General features: G+C 64.8%; 1 protein-coding gene across 1 annotated transcript; it reads left to right on the top strand.

Annotated features, from left to right (window-relative positions):
* The first annotated feature begins 706 nt into the window (after positions 1-706).
* MED24 (mediator complex subunit 24) lies at positions 707-17,507 on the top strand. The gene is made up of 25 exons (XM_068661198.1): positions 707-867; positions 2,561-2,643; positions 3,072-3,110; positions 4,227-4,300; positions 5,345-5,568; positions 6,005-6,116; positions 6,570-6,720; positions 6,952-7,065; positions 7,464-7,511; positions 7,699-7,781; positions 8,314-8,400; positions 8,656-8,767; positions 9,307-9,449; positions 10,058-10,095; positions 10,777-10,859; positions 12,123-12,301; positions 12,388-12,487; positions 12,787-12,962; positions 13,075-13,339; positions 13,475-13,656; positions 13,873-13,966; positions 14,313-14,412; positions 16,296-16,373; positions 16,524-16,672; positions 17,117-17,507. Exons 1-25 carry the CDS (start codon positions 738-740, stop codon positions 17,231-17,233), a joined length of 2,961 nt encoding a protein of 986 aa, XP_068517299.1. The 5' UTR covers positions 707-737; the 3' UTR covers positions 17,234-17,507.
* The last annotated feature ends 1,198 nt before the right edge of the window (positions 17,508-18,705 follow it).

The raw sequence follows: 18,705 nt of genomic DNA, 5'->3' as shown, positions 1-18,705 counted from the left end.
TGCACACTTGCACACGCACACGCGTCACGCGTGTCCCTGCACACGCAGGCAGCCCCCTGCTTGTCTGCACACGAACTCACACGCGTGTGCACGGAGCCCTGTGCACAACAAAGCGTGCACACCCCCAGGAGCCGTGCACACCCTTGCACACCTTTGCACATCCTTGAACACCCTTGCACACTCTTGCACAGCCGTGCACACCCGTGAATATCCTTGCACACCCATGAACATCCGTGCACACCTGTGCACACCCGTGCACACTCTTGCATATCCTTGCAAACCCTTGCACACCCATGCACACCCTTGCACACCCATGCACACCCGTGCACACCCTTGCACGTGCACACACGCACGTCCCTGCTGCACTGCTGCTGTTGCACGCCCACCCTGTGTTTGCACCCCCCGTGTGCACACCCCACGCCTTTGCACGCGGTGCTTGCACACCTTCAGACCCTGCACGTTTGCAGCCCTGCTTGCACCCCCCGTGCTTGCACGCCCAGATGCACACCGCTTTACCCCCCCCATCAAAAGAACTACATCTCCCAGCAGCCCCCGCGCCCCACCGCCCCCCGCCGCCCAATCAGCGCGCGGCTTGCTGGCGGGCGCCAAGATGGCGGTGCCCAGCCGCTGAGGGGCGGCGGCGGCCGCAGGCTCGGGGCCTCCCCCCCTCCACCCCCCCCCCCCCCCGGTACCGGCTGTGGGACCCCCCCGGGACCACCTCCCCCCCCCACGGCACCATGAAGGTGGTGAACCTGAAGCAGGCCCTGCTGCAGGCCTGGAAGGAGCGCTGGAGCGACTACCAGTGGGCCGTCAACATGAGGCGCTTCTTCCCCCGGGGGGCGACCTGGGACATCCTCAACCTGGCAGGTGGGGGGGGTGGGGGGTGAGGGGGGGGGTGGGGGGGTGTGAGGGGGTGGGGGTGAGGGGGGGCTAGGGGGGACGGGGGAAGGCTGAGGGGATGGGGGAAGGGGGGTGGGGGTAGGCCTGGGGGGTGGGGGAGGGGCTGGGGGGTGAGGGGGGGGTGGGGGGGTAGGGAAGGGGCTGGGGGGATGGGGACAGGGGTGGGGAAGGGGCTGAGGGGGGGCTGGGGGGGTTAGGGGAAGGCTGGGGGGGACGGGGAAAGGGGGCTGGGGGTAGGCTGGGGGGTTTGGGGGGGGTGGGGGAAGGCTAGGGGGGTGGGGGGGGGGACGGGGAAGGGGCTTTGGGGATAGGGACGGGGATGGGGAAAGGGCTGGGGGTGGGCTGGGGGGCTGGGGGGGCCTGGGGAAGGATGGGGGGCTGAGGTAAGGGGGGGTGGGGGAGCGGGGAAGGGGCTGGGAGGACAGGGGTGGGGAATGGGCTTTGGGGACAGGGATGGGGAAGGGGCTGGGGGCAGGCTGGAGGGGCGGGGGGGGGAATGGGGAAGGGGCTTTGGGGACAGGGACAGGGCTGGGGGCACTGGGGGGGCTGGGGGAAGACTGGAGGGACAGGGAAGGGGGCTGGGAGTGGGCTCAGGGGGCAGGGGAAGGCTGGGGGAGATGGGGAAGGGGTTTGGGGGGCGGGGAAGGGGCTTTGGGGACAGGGATGGGGATGGGGAAGGGGCTGGGGGTGGGCTGGGGGGTGGGGGAAGACTGGGGGAGATGGGGAAAGGGGGCTGGGGGTAGGCTGGGGGGACCAGGGGATGGGGACAGGCACTGGGCTCTGTGCCTCAGTTTCCCCCACCGAGGGGCCTGGCGCTGCCCCCACCCCCCAAAAAGGCCCCTTCCCGCCCCTGCTTATCGGGATTTCTTTTCCTTGTCCCTACCCAAGGGCGTTTGCCCCGAGCCCTTCCAGCCGGTGCCCGCGGTGCCGCGCGGTTTAAAGATTTTCCAGCCTTTTCTGCCCGTTTTAGGAACGGGCTGCCCCCTCCCCAACCCTCACGCCTTTCAGATTTCGACTACAAAAGCCGAAAAACCTGGCACGGGCGGCCCGAATCACGGCCGGGCTCGGCAAATGTGCGCTGACAACGCCTGCGGTGGGCACCAGCATGCGGCCAACTCCTCCTGGCACCCCCTGAGCCAGCGGGGAGGGGACGGCCACCAGCAGCCCTTCTGGCCCTATTTGCAGCCTTCCACCAGCCCCCCCGGGTGTCTCCTATAGCCGGGACCCGGCTCGGTGCCACCTTTTTTTTGGGGGGGCCGCCTGCCTTGACCTACTTTGAGCCTGTGCCTGCAGCCCCGGGCTGGATTTTTGGGAGGTGCATCCCGCGCTCAAGCTCGGCTGAGCAGATGGGGTGGGCAGAGCCCCTCCAGCCTCCCTGGCCGGCCGCCAGCCTTGTGGGGCTCATCCTGGCCAAATGGGGCCGTTTGTGGGGTGCCCGGAGCCGCGTGCTGGCAGCTGCCTGAGCCCCCCCAACCCGGGCACGACGTGGGAGGAAAGGGAACGTTTTTGGAGAGCAGCAGGGGCTGGTTTGAACCCGGGGTGCCTGGGAGAGCTGAGTTATTCAGGAAAAAGCAGAAAGGTTGAGGATTCTTTTGATTTTAGGGCAGAGCTGTCGTGGGTACCGAGGTTTCTGCCACCTGGCCCCGTTCTTTTCTTGCAGAGGCGCTGCTGGAGCAGGCGATGATCGGGCCGTCGCCGAACCCCCTCATCCTGTCCTACCTGAAGTACGCTATCAGCTCGCAGGTAATCGCCCTCCCCGCGCCGCAGAGGCTGCTGGCTGTCACCTCGCGGCCCCAAATAGCAGCCAGAGAGCCCGGGGGTGGCGGGCACACACCCCAAAAGTCCCGTCTGCACCCCGCAGGCATCACCCCTGCCTGAGACGGGGAGGAAGGGGGCTCGGTGGGTGCCCCGGGCGGGGAGATTTCCGTAAATATTGCTGCCTGCTGCGTGTGGGGTGGGGATCGTTGCCCTGAGAGCCTCCACGCTGCCTCTGTGCAGCATTTTAACGTTGCCTGAAGTTTGTGTGAGACGAGGCAGCGCTCACCCTGAGCTGTCTGAGGGGATTTGTGTCGGGTCAGCGCCCCGGGGCCGTGCCCTGAGCTCGCCGTTCCTCAGCAACGAGCGCGGCGGCGCCCACCCGGGCTCTCTCTCTCTCTCTGCTTCCTTCCTAGATGGTGTCCTATTCCACGGTGCTGATGGCCATCAGCAAGGTACGGCTCCGCCAGCTGCTCCCCGAGGGTTTTTCTCTTTACCTGAGACCCGCGGATCCTTTTCCTGCCCCGCCGCTCTCCCCGAATATAGGTCAAGTGGAAAGTGACAGCCTGCGCTGAGTCAGCAGCGCGCCAGCCCCGTCGTGGCCCTCTGGGGACAGCCCTGCTGGTGCTTCCAGGCACAACCACGCTTTGTGGGGGCTAAAACCTCGTGTGGGGCGCCTGGTGGGCTCCTGCCCCACGGCACCTTTGTGTAAATCCCACCTGGGTGCTGGGAGCGGCTTCCCGAGCTGCTGGGTGTCCCCGTGCCACTGTGAGGGGGATGAGGACACCCCAGAAACGCGGCTGCTCGGTGTTTGGGGCTGCTCCGTGGGCTGCATCAAGCCCTCTACCCTCCCTGCGCCTCATCACAGCACCCCCAGGTTTTTAGGGAGAGTTACAGAGAGGGGGGAACAATTTTCCTCCCCCCTCTTTGCGCTCACAAAGACGAGCAAAGCGCCGGCGGCCGCGTGGCGTCATTTTGGGGCTCCGCACCCGACAGCGATTTCGGGGAGCCCCTGGGCAGGGCCCACACCCCTCCAGGGCTGTCGGGGTGGCAGAGGCAGCGTACGGCCTGGCTCTGCCCGTCGGAGAAGCGCTGACCTTGACGGCAGCAGCTTCCTCCTTCAGAGCAGCGTGGGCTCGGCGCAGACCCGCGGGCCAGCTCCGGCCCGGCAGGGCGGCCCCATCTGCTCCGCCGAGATGTCAGCGGCGCCTCTGCCGTCCCCGCGGCCAGCCGGGCTGTTGGAGCTCGTTGCCAAGCCCCGCCGAGCCGGGGGTGGGCGCGGGGGGCTGGCACCGAGCCTCTGCTGCCTCAGCGGGGGGCTGCAAACGGAGCTCCGGGCCCCTGCGGCTCCTCGGGGAGGGCGGCTCACAAAACGCAGCCCGGTCCCCGCTGCCCCGCGCTCCCGGTGCTTTTGGCCACCCCGGATGGCCACAACCCGGCCAAGGGACAGCCCTGACCCTGTTTCTGTTTGTTTGGGTGTCCCACGCCCGATTTTTTGGAAGTGCTGCAGCCCGGCACCCCCTTTTTCCTCCTCCCTCCCTTCTGAAATCCCTCCTTGTTCCCTGCTGCAGTTCGATGACTTCTCCCGGGACCTGTGCGTGCAGTCGCTGCTGGAGATCATGGACATGTTCTGCGACCGCCTCAGGTACAGCACAGCCCTGCCGTGACCCCCACGAGCCCCAAACTGATCTTGGGGTGCCCACCTTGGCCCTATTCCCCCTCCGGCTCCGTTCCCAAGCTGCTGCCCCGGGCTGGGATGCCGTGCGAGTGCCAGCGTGGGCAGAGCAGGAGGGGGTCTGAAACCCCCCCAACTGTGGGGCTGAGGCTTCTGCCACGACACTCCTGCCCGGCTCGGGTGGGTAGGGGTGGGTGTGAGCCCTGCAGCCCGTGGGTTTCTGTCCCTTCTCTGTTTTGTTTCTCTTGTGTGGCCTCGGCGGCTTCCCAGGGCCCCGGTTGCCAGCGCTCTCCGTCCTGCCCGCGCTGCCCCAGGCGCTGCGTGCAGCTGCCTTGTTTTGCTTCGTGCTCTTCCGCTGGTGTCGCAGGGCCCAGGGGAGACCAGACAATTCAGGCCACAAAAAAAAAAAAAAAAAACTTTTATAGAAAGCTGAGAAATCTTCCTGTTAACCCCTGCCAGCCTCTTCTGGGAGGCCGGCGCGGTGTGGGCGGGCGGGAGGCTGAAGGTAGCAGCTCTTCAATTACACGAGATGGAAGCGGCAGCGATGAATGTGCATCAGGCGCAGATGTTAACAAGGAGCTGTTGCTGGCCAACTGCGGAGCTGGCCGCTTAATCCAGTGCCTGCCTAATCTGATCCTCCGCTTAATTTGATCAAAACTTCTGGCCCCGATGATTTGTGCATCAGGAGGGGAAAGCGCTCACCTCTTTTTGCATTGATCAGCGCTCAGCCTCTCTTAGCAAGATAATTTGATTACAGGCTTGGAAAGTTTCCCTGCAGTTGAGTGGCCAGAGAGGAGCCTGCGCTGGGCAGGCTTTTATTTTTATTTCCCCTGGCGTGGGGGAGAAGCTCGTGGGCTGAGCGGGTTGAGGTCTGCAGTGGGGGAGCCGGGCACGCCGGGCTGGGCGCGTGGGACATGGTTTGGATCCCCAGGGTGCCCTGTTTCCATGCCTTGGGCTCATTGGGGCCGTAGCTTGGCCCAGGGTGAGCACGATTCTGTTTTCTCCCCTTGCCAGCTGCCACGGCAAGGCCGAGGAGTGCATTGGGCTGTGCCGGGCGCTGATGAGTGCCCTCATCTGGCTCCTGCACTGCGCCGCCTTCTACGCCGAGAAGGTGAAGGAGGCGCTGGAGCAAGCGGCAGCCGAGAACCAGCTGAAGATGTGTTTGGAGCGGCTGGAGAAAATGCTGGGCAGCACCAAGAACCGTGCCCTGATCCACATCGCCAAGCTGGAGGAGACCTGTACGTCCCTGCCCCTGGTCCCGGGGAGCTGCCACCTCCCCTTCCCCCTGCCCAGCTCCTGCCGCATTGTCCCTGCGGCTCGCAGCCCCGTTGCTGTCACCGTCTCCTCCTTGGCTCCGTGCCACCCCCTGCCCCCTCCCCTCCTCGCTGCCCTTGGCAGAGGAGCAGAATTAATGCCAAGGCTGCGGGAGCCGTTCCCGGGCGCGCGGCGGGTCCTGAGCTCTGCCAGCCCTCCTGGCACAGCCCCGCGCCTCCTCTCTGTCCCCGTGCCTGGCCAAGAGGCCGTGCCAGGGAGCTGCTGGCTTGCACGCAGCCCCCCCTGAGCCCGGGTGTGCAGAGGTGTGCAGACTGCAGCCCTCTGTGTGTCAGAGCCAGGCTGCTGGCTCCTCATCCTGTCCCCGTCCCCCTCCAACCAACGCCTGTCCTCTCTCCGCAGCCTCGTGGAGCAGCGTGGAGCAGTCCCTCGTCAAGCTGGGGGAGAGCCTGAGCAGCCTCAGCAACTCCCCCCTGCGAAGCCAGGCTGACGACTGCATCTCCCTCATCAAGAGGTAGCTCCGCGCCGCTGTCCTCGTGGGCTTGGAGGGTAAAAGGGGGCTGAACCCTCCTCCTGCCTCTCCCCACGCTGGCTCCCTGCCTTCCTGTCCCTTTCCAGCTCTGGCTCCTGTGCTGGCAGTGGGCTGGGGCTGCGAGAAACCCTGGAGTAGGGGACAGGGACTGGTGACCTGCCACCAAGGAATCCTACAAGGTTCCTGGGGCCATCCCTCAGCTGCTCCAGCGTGGGCAGAGCTGTTCTGTGTGCCCCAGGAGGTGCTTCCAGGCCCTGAGGTGTGGCAAGGGGACTTGGACGTGCCCAAAGGCTCTCGTGCAGGGCAGGGGACAATCCCCTGTGGTGACCACAGAGGTCTGGGGCTTGGCTGGGAAGGGAAAATGGGACAGGAGGAGCAAGGATCCGTCCCCACAAGGCTCCAGTAACCCTGCATTATCGTTTTTCCCCCTCCCAGCATCCCCACCATGCTCTCGGTTCACTCCGAGCAGCTGAACAAGACCGGCTTCCCCACCGTGCACGCCGTGGTGCTGCTGGAGGGCACCATGAACCTCACGGGAGAGACCCAGCCGCTGGTGGAGCAGCTGATGATGGTGAAGAGGATGCAGGTACACACGTGGCACCCCCTGCTCCCGCTCGGGGCGGCCTGGGGGAGGTGGAGCAGGGCCGTGCGGGGCGAGGAGGGGGCTGATCCCGGTCCGAGGACGTGGGGAAAGCTGAGGGGGGGACGTGTGAGCCCGTCAGCAGCTTTGCAGGGGGTGCAGGGCTTGGCTGCGGTCGGGGGAGTCGCGTTATTGTTCTCCCAGCACTTGGGGGGGTCCTGTTCTTGTGCCCCGCAGCGCATCCCCTCCCCGCTCTTCGTGCTGGAGATCTGGAAGGCCTGCTTCGTGGGCCTCATCGAGTCCCCGGAGGGCACGGAAGAGCTCAAGTGGACAGCCTTCACCTTCCTGAAGGTAGGACCTAGCCCCGGGGGGGCGCCCGGTGCCCCCAGCTCCTGCCTTTCCCTGCCCTCCTGGCCCTGCTCAGCACCAAAACCCGGCACAGCGACCAGTCCTGACCCCTGGTGTGCCCCTCGGGGGCCCCTGCTTACCCTGTTGGGACAATGTGAGATGGCTGAGCCTGCAGGCAGCCCTCCTGCAGCCCACTTTTCAGCCCAGCCCCACTTTTTTTTTCCTGGGACATGGCGGGGGAAATAGGGGGCCTTTGAAGGATGCCACAGCCAGCTCCAGGCTCAGCAGTGAGCAGACAAAAAAGATCTGCGTGTGATTCAAAGCTTTGACACACGCTCAGCCTGTGCCGTGCTCCTCTGCAGCCTGTCTGTTGGTCACATCGCTCCCCCCGTGTCTTTCAGATCCCCCAGGTCCTGGTGAAACTCAAGAAGTATCCCCAGGGGGACAAGGTGAGGCTCGGGGGCCCTCGGAGCTGTCGGCAGCGTCGCGTGCGAGCGGACGGTGCTTGTCCTGCCTGTGCTGCTGCCCGGCCAAAGCTGGGCGAGGGTGGCTGGGGTGGGAAAAAGGGGCTGGGAGGGAAGGGCAGGCTGGTGCCAGCAGCGCTGGGAGCTGAGCGCTCGCCTCTGTGCATGGCAGGATTTCACCGAGGACGTGAACTGCGCCTTCGAGTTCCTGCTGAAGCTGACCCCGCTGCTCGACACGGCCGATCAGCGATGCAAGTGAGTTCCTGCATGCCCTGGGCTCGCTGGCAGCACTGCGAGCCTGTGGCCAGCCTGTGTCCCCCCCCCCAACCCCCTTTTGCCCCCAGCATCGCCGCGGGGAGCTGCGGTCTGGGCTGCTGGGGCGGCTCCGTGCGAGGCTTTTCCTAGTAGAAGACAAAAGGCTCCATTGCTGCTCTGCCTCCTTCTTCCCGAGGCTGTGGTGCTGCCAAATGAGCGAGGCAGCGAGTGTCTGACAGCTGATTCACGCGGCGCTGATGCTTTGTGATCTCTGGAGCTGCTTCCAGCCCTGCGGCCCCCTCCGAGGGCTGGGAGCAGAGGCAGGAGGACAGCTCGGGAGTCCTCGCTATGTCCGGGAGGCTCCAGGCCTGGCTTTCAAAGCATTGCCTGGCTCTGTCCTGCCCTTTTGGGGTGGCGGGGAGGTCTGGCACCACTGCTTTGCCCCCCCTGCCCCGTGTCCCTGCCAGGGCAGTGGGAACGCCGTCCCTTGGGCTCACGCTCTCCTTTTTTTTTTCCTCTCTCTCTCTTCCAGCTGCAACTGCATGAGTCTGCTCCTGCAGGAGTGCAGCAAGCAGGGGCTGCTCTCGGAGGCCAACATGACCAACCTGATCGACAAACGGTAGGGCCCCTGCCAGAGCTTGGGTGACCAAGCAGGGTTTTGGGGTCTCACCACCCTCCTTGTGGGGTGCAGGAAGGGCTGGCTGCCCGGCACCCTGGCCTGGAGGGGGCTGAGGCTTTGCTTTCGGTGCCAGCCAGCTCAGGGAAGAGCCTGGCCCCTCCGAGTGGCCACCGGTGCTGCCCTGAGGCGGTGGGGAAAGAAGGGCAGCGACGCCCCCTCCCCCTGCTCAGCGCCCCTCTTTTTGTGGGTCCCCAGGATGGCGGACAGGGAGCACGCCCCGCACCTGAAATCGGCCGAGAACGCCAACATCCAGCCCAACCCCAGGCTCATCCTGAGGGCCGAGCCCACCGTCACCAACATCCTGAAGGTGCGTCCCCCTCCTGCCTGGGTGCTGCCCACCACCCAGAGCCTGCTTCTAGCTTCTAGCTCCCAGCCTTGTCGCAGTCCCTGATGTGCCAGCTCGGAGCTCTGAAGCTCTGGAGCTCCCCTCCTCCTTCCCTGGAAGCTGGAGGAGCTGCCAGGCAGCGCGATGCAGTCGGTGGTGCCAGCAGCCCGAGCCCAGCCCGTTCTCCCAGCCGCTCCCCCGCGTGCATTTCCCCCCTCCTGAGGGACTCCCCTCGTCCCTGCCTCACTCCTGCTGCTGCATTCCCTCCTGAAGACGTTTTGCTGCTGGTTGTGCTGCCCCTGCCTGCTGCAGCTCTGCTCTGTGCGGGAGCTGCCGTGCCCCACAGAGCCTGGGGGTGCCGGGGGTGCCCCCCAACCCTGCAGGGAGCCCTCACGGGATGGCTCTGGCAGCCGGTCAGCTCTGCCCCTGTGGCTGGAGCTTTATTGCTGCTCTGTAACTTGCTTTCCTCGTGACTTCTTTCCTCCCTTTTTACTTTTTTTCTTCTTTTTTTTTTTCTGTAGACCATGGATGCGGATCACTCCAAATCCCCCGAGGGCTTGCTGGGGGTCTTGGGTCACATGCTGTCTGGGAAGAGCTTGGACCTGCTGCTGGCGGCAGCAGCAGCAACAGGAAAACTGAAATCCTTTGCTCGGAAGTTCATCAAGTGAGTGTCCACCTGGCTGACTCCGTCCCCGAGGGCTGGGGTGAGCGGGCAGCCCCCAGCCTCTGCCCCAGAGCCGCGTGGCTCGGCCGTGCCACCCTTCCTCCTCTGTTCCTTCCACGCTTGAGGCTGGATTTGCCTCTGGCCCGGTGTCTGATCCAGGGGAGCCCTTGGGTTTTGGGGAAGCCGTCCCTACAGCACTCCCCCTCCTTTGTAAAGGGGGCACGGTATCAAAGCAAAGCTGCTTTGAGGCTCAGGTGAGATTTGGAAGCTGCAGCACAGCCCCAGCTCCAAGGTGCTGCTGCGTGCGTGCCCGCAGTCCTCCAGTGCCTGTGTCCTGGTTAGAGCCCCCCCCAGCACGCCTGGGGCTGTGTGACACCCCCTCACCCACCCTGGGGGGCACCTTGAGCAGCACCAGCCCGGCTGGGTGCACGGCACCACTGCAGGGTGCAGCCCGGCCCGGCCGTGGTCACTAAAATTGGGGTCCCTGCCTGTCCGGGGGATGGGGAGATGGGGAGGGGGCTGATTGAGGAGATGCTAACGATGGTGATGCTAACGATGGTGATGCTAACGATGGTGATGATGCTAACGTCTCACTCTGCCCCCTCCAGGCTGAACGAGTTCACCAAGCACATCAGCGGAGAAGGCTGTAAGTGTGCGCGCATCCGTCTGTGGGGTGGTGCAGGCTCTGCTTCCCCCCCCCCTGCCGTGTGCTGGGACACTTTGGGGTCCCACGGGGTCCCCGATGGGTGAAGCTGGGGCTGGCTGCGGTGCCAGGGAAGCAAGGGGCTGCAGGCAGGAGCACGGCACGGCCACGTGGCCGGGTGCCAGCGGGGATCCGGGCTCCTGCTGCCCCTCGGGTCCCAAAAGCGTGTCCGTCCCAAAAGCAGGGTGCTCCCTGCTGGGGGGGGGAAGCAGCTCCCTCGTCCCCAGCCCCTGGGGCCCCTCGGGGCCGGCCCTGCCCCGGCTCCTTCCCTGGAAGGGGTGATGTGTCAGCACGGCGCCCGAGATAAGGACTCTGACTGCGTTTGCGTGGTGATTAAAACACGTTGAGTGCTCTGACCTTCCACAGCACCGAGGAGGGAGCCCGGGGTTGGGTTGGGGCTGTCAAATGGAGCTCAAAGCTCTTCTGGGAGCCTGAACTGGGGCAGGCAGGGGTGAGGGGAGCGCCTGGCGTGTCCCCCGGAGCCCTCATCGCCACGCAAACACCTTAGGGTTAGAAAAGCAACCCGGGAGGAGGCAGAGCCCTGGCCCCCGAGCTCGCAGGGCCTCCTGTCTGCCTCCCCATGCTGCGGGAGCACCCTGAGGTCTTTTTTTCTTGTCCCCCCAGCCAAGGGAGCCTCGGTCCGGGCCCTGCTGTTCGACATCTCATTCCTCATGCTGTGCCACGTGGCCCAGACCTACGGCTCGGAGGTGAGCGCCCCGCACCCCCGGGAAGTGGGGCTGGGGGGGGGGCAGCGCTGGGGAACCGACCTCGTGAGAGCGGCAGCCTCGGTCCTGCAGCCTCCAGCCTCCTCTAGTGGCCGTGCCACCGTCCCCAGGGCCCTGTCACTGTCCCCAAATCCAGCAGTTGCCCCTCTGGCAGCTCCCTGCTGTGTGTGGGTGAAGTGCCTGGCACGATTCCCCCCCCCCGGCGCAGCCAGAAATATGTAAAGTGATGGAGCGGGGGTGTCAGCATTCCCCAGGACTTTCATTTGTGCCCCCCTTTTTGATACCATGGGCTGGCTCCGATCTCCCCGGCCTTTTTCCAGCCTTGCCCCCCCCCAGCCCTGCACAATTTGGCTCTGGCTGTTGTGGGGGGGGGGGGCCGAGCTGAGCGTCAGCCCTCCCCTGGCAGAGGAGGAACTCGCAGCCTCCCTCAGGAAACGGTCCTCGGGTTGCATGAAAATTTTCCCCGTTTCGACATCTGCTGAGAGGTGAAACGATACCGAAACACCAGGAATGGGGAGAAGGGAGGGAAAAATCCAAAGTGGGGGGGGGCTGCCTGGCCAGCCCCGGGGGGGGGAAAAAAGGGGGAGTCCTGGCTGGAGGCAGCCCGCAGTGGATGCGCCCGGGGCTCTCTGCTGAGGTCTCAGCCCCCGGCCCAGCCCGGAGCGACTTTTTCCTGACCAGCTGCTGCCGAACAGATGTGCAAATGTGCAAAGCTTTTGTCAAAAATAGCCTCCCTTGGGTGTCGGAGGGCTGGAGGGAGGAAGCAGCGGACGGGATTCCCAGCTCGTGTCCCCCCCCCCGGGAGCGCTCGCAGCTGGCTGCCAGCTGGGCCGCGCATCCCGGAGCCGTGGGGCAGCCGACCCCGGTGCTGGGGAGCCCGAGCAGGGCTCAGAGGGGTGGGGGATGAATGGTTTGTGCTCTGCAGGGCACGGTGACCCTGCTGTCATGCTCACAGCCCCTCGGGACCGGCCTTGTGCTGGCATCTCCCCGAGGGATGCTGCAGGACTGGAGAGGGGCCGTGGTGCCGGCACAGTGCCGTGGAGAGGGGGCAAGACACAGCCTGTGGACTGGAAACCAGTGCTGCACTGGTGCTGCCCAGTGCCTGCCTCTCTGCAGCCGTGGGGCTGTGCTGGTTCTGCAGCCACAAGCTCCCCGGGGTGGGGGGGGATCCTCCCCAGGGGTTGGGGGTCTCCAGGCAGGGTCCCTGCAGGGCACGGGGCAGACCCAGGGCCGTTTCCCTTGCAGGTGATCCTGTCGGAGTCGAGCCCGGCGGGCGAGGTGCCCTTCTTCGAGACCTGGATGCTGACCTGCATGCCCGAGGAGGGCAAAATCCTCAACCCCGACCACCCCTGCTTCTGCCCCGACTCCACCAAGGTGGAATCCTTGGTCGCCCTCCTCAACAACTCCTCGGAGATGAAGCTGGTGTAAGGGCTCAGCCCGCAGGCAGGCGCTGGGAGGGGAGCAGCCGCTTTGGGCAGGTGCCTGACCCCGCTGCCTCTCTCCCCGGCAGGCAGATGAAGTGGCACGAGGCCTGTCTGAGCATCTCGGCCGCCATCCTGGAGATCCTCAACGCCTGGGAGAACGGCGTGCTCACCTTCGAGTCCATCCAGGTGGGTCCGGTGGGAGCGGGGTGCAGGGCTTGGAGGAGGAGGGCTTGGTTTGGGGCAGTTTTGGGTTCCCCTGTCCTCCTGCCCTCAATGCTGCTGCAGTCACTGCAGAGCTCAGTGGCCACTTAGTGGCTTGTGTGGGGAACTGCTGTGGCCCTTTTGGCATCGCCCCTTTGGGGGCTGTGGGGTTGGCAGGGGCAGATTCACCCCACGGAGGGGAAAAGGCTCGGACTCTGCCCTGGGGAGGCGATGCGCAGGCTTCACCCCAGCGTCCCCACGTCTGTGCCATCCCCCTCCTGCAGAAAATCACGGACAACATCAAGGGGAAGGTGTGCAGCATGGCAGTGTGCGCTGTGGCCTGGCTGGTGGCCCACGTCCGCATGCTGGGCTTGGACGAGCGGGAGAAGTCTCTGCAGATGATCCGGCAGCTGGCCACCCCGCTGTACGGCGAGAACACGCTGCAGTTCTACAACGAGCGGTGAGCCTGGCTCGCAGCACGCCCCGTGCTGGCCCCTCTTCCCCTCCCTTTGCTTCCCAGAGCCCTCCTGATCCTGTTTTTTTTTTTCTCTTTTTCTCTCTCTCGGCCACAGCGTGGTGATCATGAGCTCCATCCTGGAGCACATGTGCGCCGACGTCCTGCAGCAGACGGCCACGCAGATCAAGTTCCCCTCCACGGGCATGGACACCATCCCCTACTGGAACCTGCTGCCCCCCAAAAAGCCCATCAAGGAGGTGCTGACCAGCATGTTCACCAAGGTGCTGGAGAAAGGCTGGGTGGACAGCCGCTCCATCCACATCTTTGACACCCTGCTGCACATGGGGGGCGTCTACTGGTTCTGCAACAACCTGGTCAAGGTATGGGGTGCAGCAGGGAGGTGGCCGCGACCTCCAGGGCTGCCGGGTCTTGCCCGTGCTCTGGTGGCGCAGGAGATGAGCGGGGAAGGGTCTGGCTGTACCCCAAACCCCTCAGCCCTGCCCCGTGCCTCGCAGGAGCTGCTGAAGGAGACGAGGAAGGAGCACACGCTGCGGGCCGTGGAGCTGCTCTATGCCATCTTCTGCCTGGACATGCAGCAGCTGACGCTGACCCTGCTGGGTCACATCCTGCCCAATTTGCTCACCGACTCCTCCAAGTGGCACACCCTCATGGACCCGCCGGGGAAAGCACTGGCCAAGTAAGCCCTGGTGCTGTGCTCGTTGTCCCCCTTGGGGCACGTGGGCCTGTTTGTGGGGATGGGGAAATGCTCCGGGGGGTTTGGGTTGTCCCAAGAGGGGCTCAGCACCCCAATTCGCCCCCTTGGCCCGAATACGGGGCTGGCAGGAGCTGCTGGCTCCCACCACGAGCCGTGTGGGATGGTGGCAGCTCCGCAGCACCCCTGCTCTGTCCCCAGGCTCTCCGTGTGGTGCGCCCTGAGCTCCTACTCCTCCCACAACAAGGGCCAGGCGTCCAGCAGGCAGAAGAAGAGGCACCGGGAGGATATCGAGGTGCGTCCGACACCGAGTGGGGTTTGCTCGGAGGCGCTGTGTGCCCAAGGATGGGAGCTGACTGGGAGGTGACTGGGAGGAGGAGGGGAGCTGCTGGGACTGGGCTCCCCACGCAGGTCCGTGGGGCTGTCTGAGGTTTGGTCCCTTGACCTCGGGATGCAGGGATTTCCCTTCTCTTTTCTGGGAAAGGGGGGAATTGTAAGGAGGTGCTCCGTACGGGGCTGGCCCAGGCTGAGTCACTCGGGGTGAACCGAGAGCGCAGTCCTGCAGGGCCCGTGGGGGGGCGGGGGGGGGGTTATGGGCCCCACAGAGGGGCTGCTGGGGCTGACCCCCTTTTGTCCCCCAGGACTACATCAGCCTGTTCCCGCTGGACGACACGCAGCCCTCCAAGCTCATGCGCCTGCTGAGCTCCAACGAGGAGGACTCCAACATCCTCTCCAGCCCCAGTAAGTGCGGGCGGGGAGGGCTGCTCCCGGGGAAGGCTCCGTGCCACTCATTCCTGGGTGTGAGACGTGCTTGGGAACAGAAACACTTCCCAAGAGGGCCAAGTGCTCTCGAAGGGAGCAGGGAGGCTCCTTGCTCCCCTCCCCACCTTTCCAGAGCCTCGTGCCGGTGCCAGCAGGTGGGCAGGGTGCCTGCCAGTCCCTTTGCTGCCGGGACGGGCCCCCAGCAGCGTTTGACACAACACAAGGTGTTTTAAGAAGATGCAGAGCACTTTGGTGTGTTCTGTTGGGTTCCCGAGGAGCTTTTGCTCCAAAAGGTCAAGCTTCTGACTTCTCTGATGACAACAGCTTAGGAAAGGTGATGAGATTACACCTTCCCTCCGCGACGGTGCCACCTAACCCCGTGCCGGACACATGAGTGGTTTGGGGAGGTTTTTGTTCAAACCCCATCACCCCTGGCCAGCCTGTGCGGGACCAGAGACCCCGATGTCACCGTCCCAGCAAGATGGAGAGGTGACGTTTCTTTTTGTGACTAAATCCTGAAATTCCACTGTTATTAACAAGGCAAGTGGAGCTGATGAGTCCTTTCAGGGATGTCTCCGTGACCCCCGGCGCGGCGCTGCGGGTTGCGACAGCCCCGGCGGGGGGGACCCGCGTCCTCCTGCCCGAGGGCTGCACGCAGCGAGGCCGTTTTCGTGTCCGGGCGGTGAGTCAGGATGCTCCCTGGTCATTGTTCCACCCTGACGCCCTGGTCCCAGCCCCGTTCTTTGTTTGCCAGTTTTCAACACAGTGATAACCTGTGGTTTTTCGCTGGTTTCGCCGCTGTTGAAATGTGGGCTTTTCCCTTTATATCACTATCTTTTTTTAACTTTTTGGTGCGGTTCCACCTCTTTCCAGTGACATTCAGGACTTTTTTTCGGGCTGTTCGCTGTAGCGATGTGGAAATCCTGCTTCCTGCAGCAGCCGCACAACTCGTGATTCCATGAGAAAAGTGGGGGAGGGCTTGCTTTTTTCGGTGAGCATCCTCAGAGCATCCCACTTTGGGTCCTGCTGGCATTGTCAGCAGCTACATTTCAGGGCTAGCTCAGGATCCTGACCCTCCCAGCCCGCTGCAGGAGGTGCCACCAAGCAGGGGGAGGGGGGGACCCAGCGGTGCCTCTCAGCGCGGGTCACGCAGATCCCCTTGGCATGCCCGGGATGTGCATCGGTCACGCCTTGGCTCTCTGTTAGCTCAAATTCTGCCCCGAGAGCGAGCTTCCAGCGCTGCCGTGCAGCTGTTGAACATCTGGCTCGCTCCACCCAGCTGGCAGCACGCACGGGACGGATCACGCCGGCGTTGCGTGGCCGGGGGCAGCGCTCCGCTGGCTTCTCCCGAGCGTGACCGTGCGGTAACTCCGCTCGTGCCCCGGCGAAGCGTCAGGCTCGAGTCACCGCCGCGATGACACCCCCGGCGGGGAGGCACACTCAACGCTTGCACAGTCACACGCGCGGAGCCTCGCTCACGCTCGCCCCTCGGGGCTGTCGTTGCACTTGGTCAGACTCGGAATGAATGCGACTTGTGCAAGAGCGAGGCCCGGTGACACATCCCAAGATGCGAGGGCCCCCCCCCGGGCTGCTCCGTCACGCCTGGGGCTGGCGTGTGCGGGCAAGTGCCTGGGCAGAGCGGGATGGTGGCGGAGCCCCTCAGCCTGCTGCGCATCCCCGGGGTGCTCGTTGAGCGTGGAGGGCACCAAGCACCGTGCCCACAACCTCCCCTTCTCTTGGGGGGTGGCTCGGAGCAGAGCCCGGAGGCTGGGAGCTCTCGAGGGCTCAGCACTGGCTGTGGAGGGCACCTCGGCACAGCTGAGGGCTCCCCCCAGCCTGACACACGTTCTCCTCCCCAACAGATCGCTCCATGAGCACCTCGCTGTCCGCCTCCCAGCTCCACACCGTCAGCATGAGGGACCCCCTGAACAGGGTGCTAGGTAATGTGGGGCCAGATCCTGCCCACGGGGCCTAGTTATGGGGTGGGTCCTGCCGTGCGGGGACACACAGGGGCCTCGGGTCACCCCAGCCGTGTCCCTGGCCTCCCTGAGCCTGCACAGCCTCTGATATTCATTGCCCTGTCTCCCCAGCAAACCTCTTCCTGCTCATCTCCTCCATCCTGGGGGCCAAGACGGCCGGCACCCACACCCAGTTCGTGCAGTGGTTCATGGAGGAGTGCGTGGACTGCCTGGAGCAGGGCAGCCGCGGCAGCATCCTGCAGTTCATGCCTTTCACCATGGTGAGTCCCACCCCAGGGGCGCTTCTCCCCCCTCGCAGGGTGCTCGGGTGCTGCCCCACGGGATGGGAGGGCACGTTCAGGGCATGGGGAGAGCACTGGGGGTAGCTCGAGGTGCTGGTTTGAGCAAACGAGGCTCTGCTGTTTGTTTTCCCCCCGTTTCCCTGCTCCCGTGGCTCCATGCTCGGTGCTGACAGACCAGGGATGAGCTCCAGCTCTGTCCCCAGCTCCCTGCAGCCCTGGGCTCTGCCTGCACTCGGGGACAACCCAGCCTTGGCTCCGGGGGAAGCAGGAGGGCGATGGTGATTTAAGCTTTGGGTTCTCACAAACGTGCGCTCCCCAGCCTGCTCGGCCAGCTCTGGGGCTCTGGTGTGAGCCCAGCCACCTGCCTCTCATCTCTGCCGTGCTGCCCTGAGCCAATTTGTGTTCCTCCTTTTCCCCCTGCAGGTTTCAGAACTGGTGAAAGTGTCCACCATGTCCAGCCCCAAGATCGTCCTGGCCATCACAGATCTCAGCCTGCCCCTGGGACGCCGTGTCGCCGCCAAGGCCATCGCGGCGCTGTGAGCGGAGCCCGTCCCTTGTGCCCCCACGGGAGGGGAGGCAGCAGGGCAGCTGCTGGGAAACCCACGGGGCTGGGACACCCGGAACAGTCCCCCCGTCACCGCAGGGCTGGGCTGGGCGCTGCCCAGCTTGAGGGCAGAGCTGGAGGCAGCGGGGACTGCCGTGGCACCAGGGACTTCCCTCTGTGTTCGGCATCCTTGTGCTGGGCTTTCAGAGACGGAGACGCCCCCGCTGCTTTTGTTTTCGTTTTCTAATTTCATTCATTCCTTTTGTAGAATCAGGCTTTGCCTTGTTTCTCGCTGGTTTTCCGATGGTTTTCTCAGCCTGAAGGGGGGCAGAGGCTGAAGCAGGACCTCGCTGGAGGGAGGGCAGAGCAAGTGGCCGATGTGCGCTCGCTCTTTTCCCTCACCCCGGCCGAGAGCTGAGGTCAGCTCCGAACCGAGCGCAGCTTTAGCAGCACACAGCAGCTGTCGGGCTCCTCGCAGGGTGCAGGTGATTCATGAGCAGAGGTCTGGCGCTGCTGAGTGATGATTCAGGTGCAGCCTCTGGCTCTGCAGGTCCCCGTGGTGCTGCTGGTGAGGGTGGAAGGGGCAGGATCCGTCCCCCGTGCTCCCCCAACCTTTGCTGCTGGGGCTCCCCGTGCCCCCCTTTGCTGACCCCATAGCCCTGTGTGCTGGGGGAGTTTAAATCAGAGCTCTCAGAGAAAAAAAGGGAGAGCGGGGGCTGCCCTGGCTGTGGATCTGCCTCTGAGGGTCTCAGCCCCCCCACCCTGCCCCCGGGGAAGCTGGGGATGGCGTTGGGGTGCCGCAACCCCCTCCTCGTGGTGCAGGGCTGCCTGCAGTCGTGCAGCTGGGTGGAGCGGGGATGCTTTCCTGCCTGGCTGTAAGCTGCAAGCAAATTCTTGTTGGAAATTCCTCCACGTGAGCATGAGTTCACCCCGCGTCTCCCACCAGGAGCGTGGCACCGGGCGGCCAGTGAGTAACGGGGGCCGGGAGCGGCTCCGTGCTGGGGCTGTCCCGGCCCCCCCCCCCGGTCAGCTGCCTGGGTGCTGAATCTGCCTCTGTCACGGAACCTCGGCCTGAGGGGGTGGCACATTTGCCTCCGCTCCTTTCATTTATGTTTTCTGCTTGACTCACGGGAAAAGGGGGAAGCGGTGCCTGGGCAGGAGCGGGGGAGCCGGGCACCTGCCTTCCCCTCGGGGCTCCAGCCCTGCTGCATCTCCTCCAACCCAGTTTTAGTGGGGTTCACAGCCCCCGGAGCTGCTCTGGGGGCTCTAGGCTCTTTGCTGGTGCTGGGAGAGAGCTCGGAGAGGCCCTGGAGCGAGGTTTGGGTTGGTGCTAGGTGGGGAGGAGGCAGCTGGAGCCCCCCATGCACTCCGTGGTGGATCTGTGCCGTGTGGGGCGGCCGGGGGCTGCGGGAACAAGCGGTCCTTATCCTTTTATCCTTCTCCATCACGCCCTGAGCATCCTGCCCTG

This window comes from Anas acuta, chromosome 25 (assembly GCF_963932015.1).
Source record: "Anas acuta chromosome 25, bAnaAcu1.1, whole genome shotgun sequence".
NCBI classification, from domain to species: domain Eukaryota; kingdom Metazoa; phylum Chordata; class Aves; order Anseriformes; family Anatidae; genus Anas; species Anas acuta.
Note: the sequence above shows the minus strand (reverse complement) of the source record. Positions and strands in the feature narration are given on the sequence as shown.

Bases quoted from the DNA above. Each gene is read 5' to 3' on its own strand.
- MED24 (XM_068661198.1), top strand. From the start codon at position 738: ATGAAGGTGGTGAACCTGAAGCAGGCCCTGCTGCAGGCCTGGAAGGAG. The intron at 13,967-14,312 runs GTGCGTCCGACA...TTTGTCCCCCAG, and splicing joins GGCACCGGGAGGATATCGAG to GACTACATCAGCCTGTTCCC. The intron at 16,673-17,116 runs GTGAGTCCCACC...TTCCCCCTGCAG, and splicing joins AGTTCATGCCTTTCACCATG to GTTTCAGAACTGGTGAAAGT.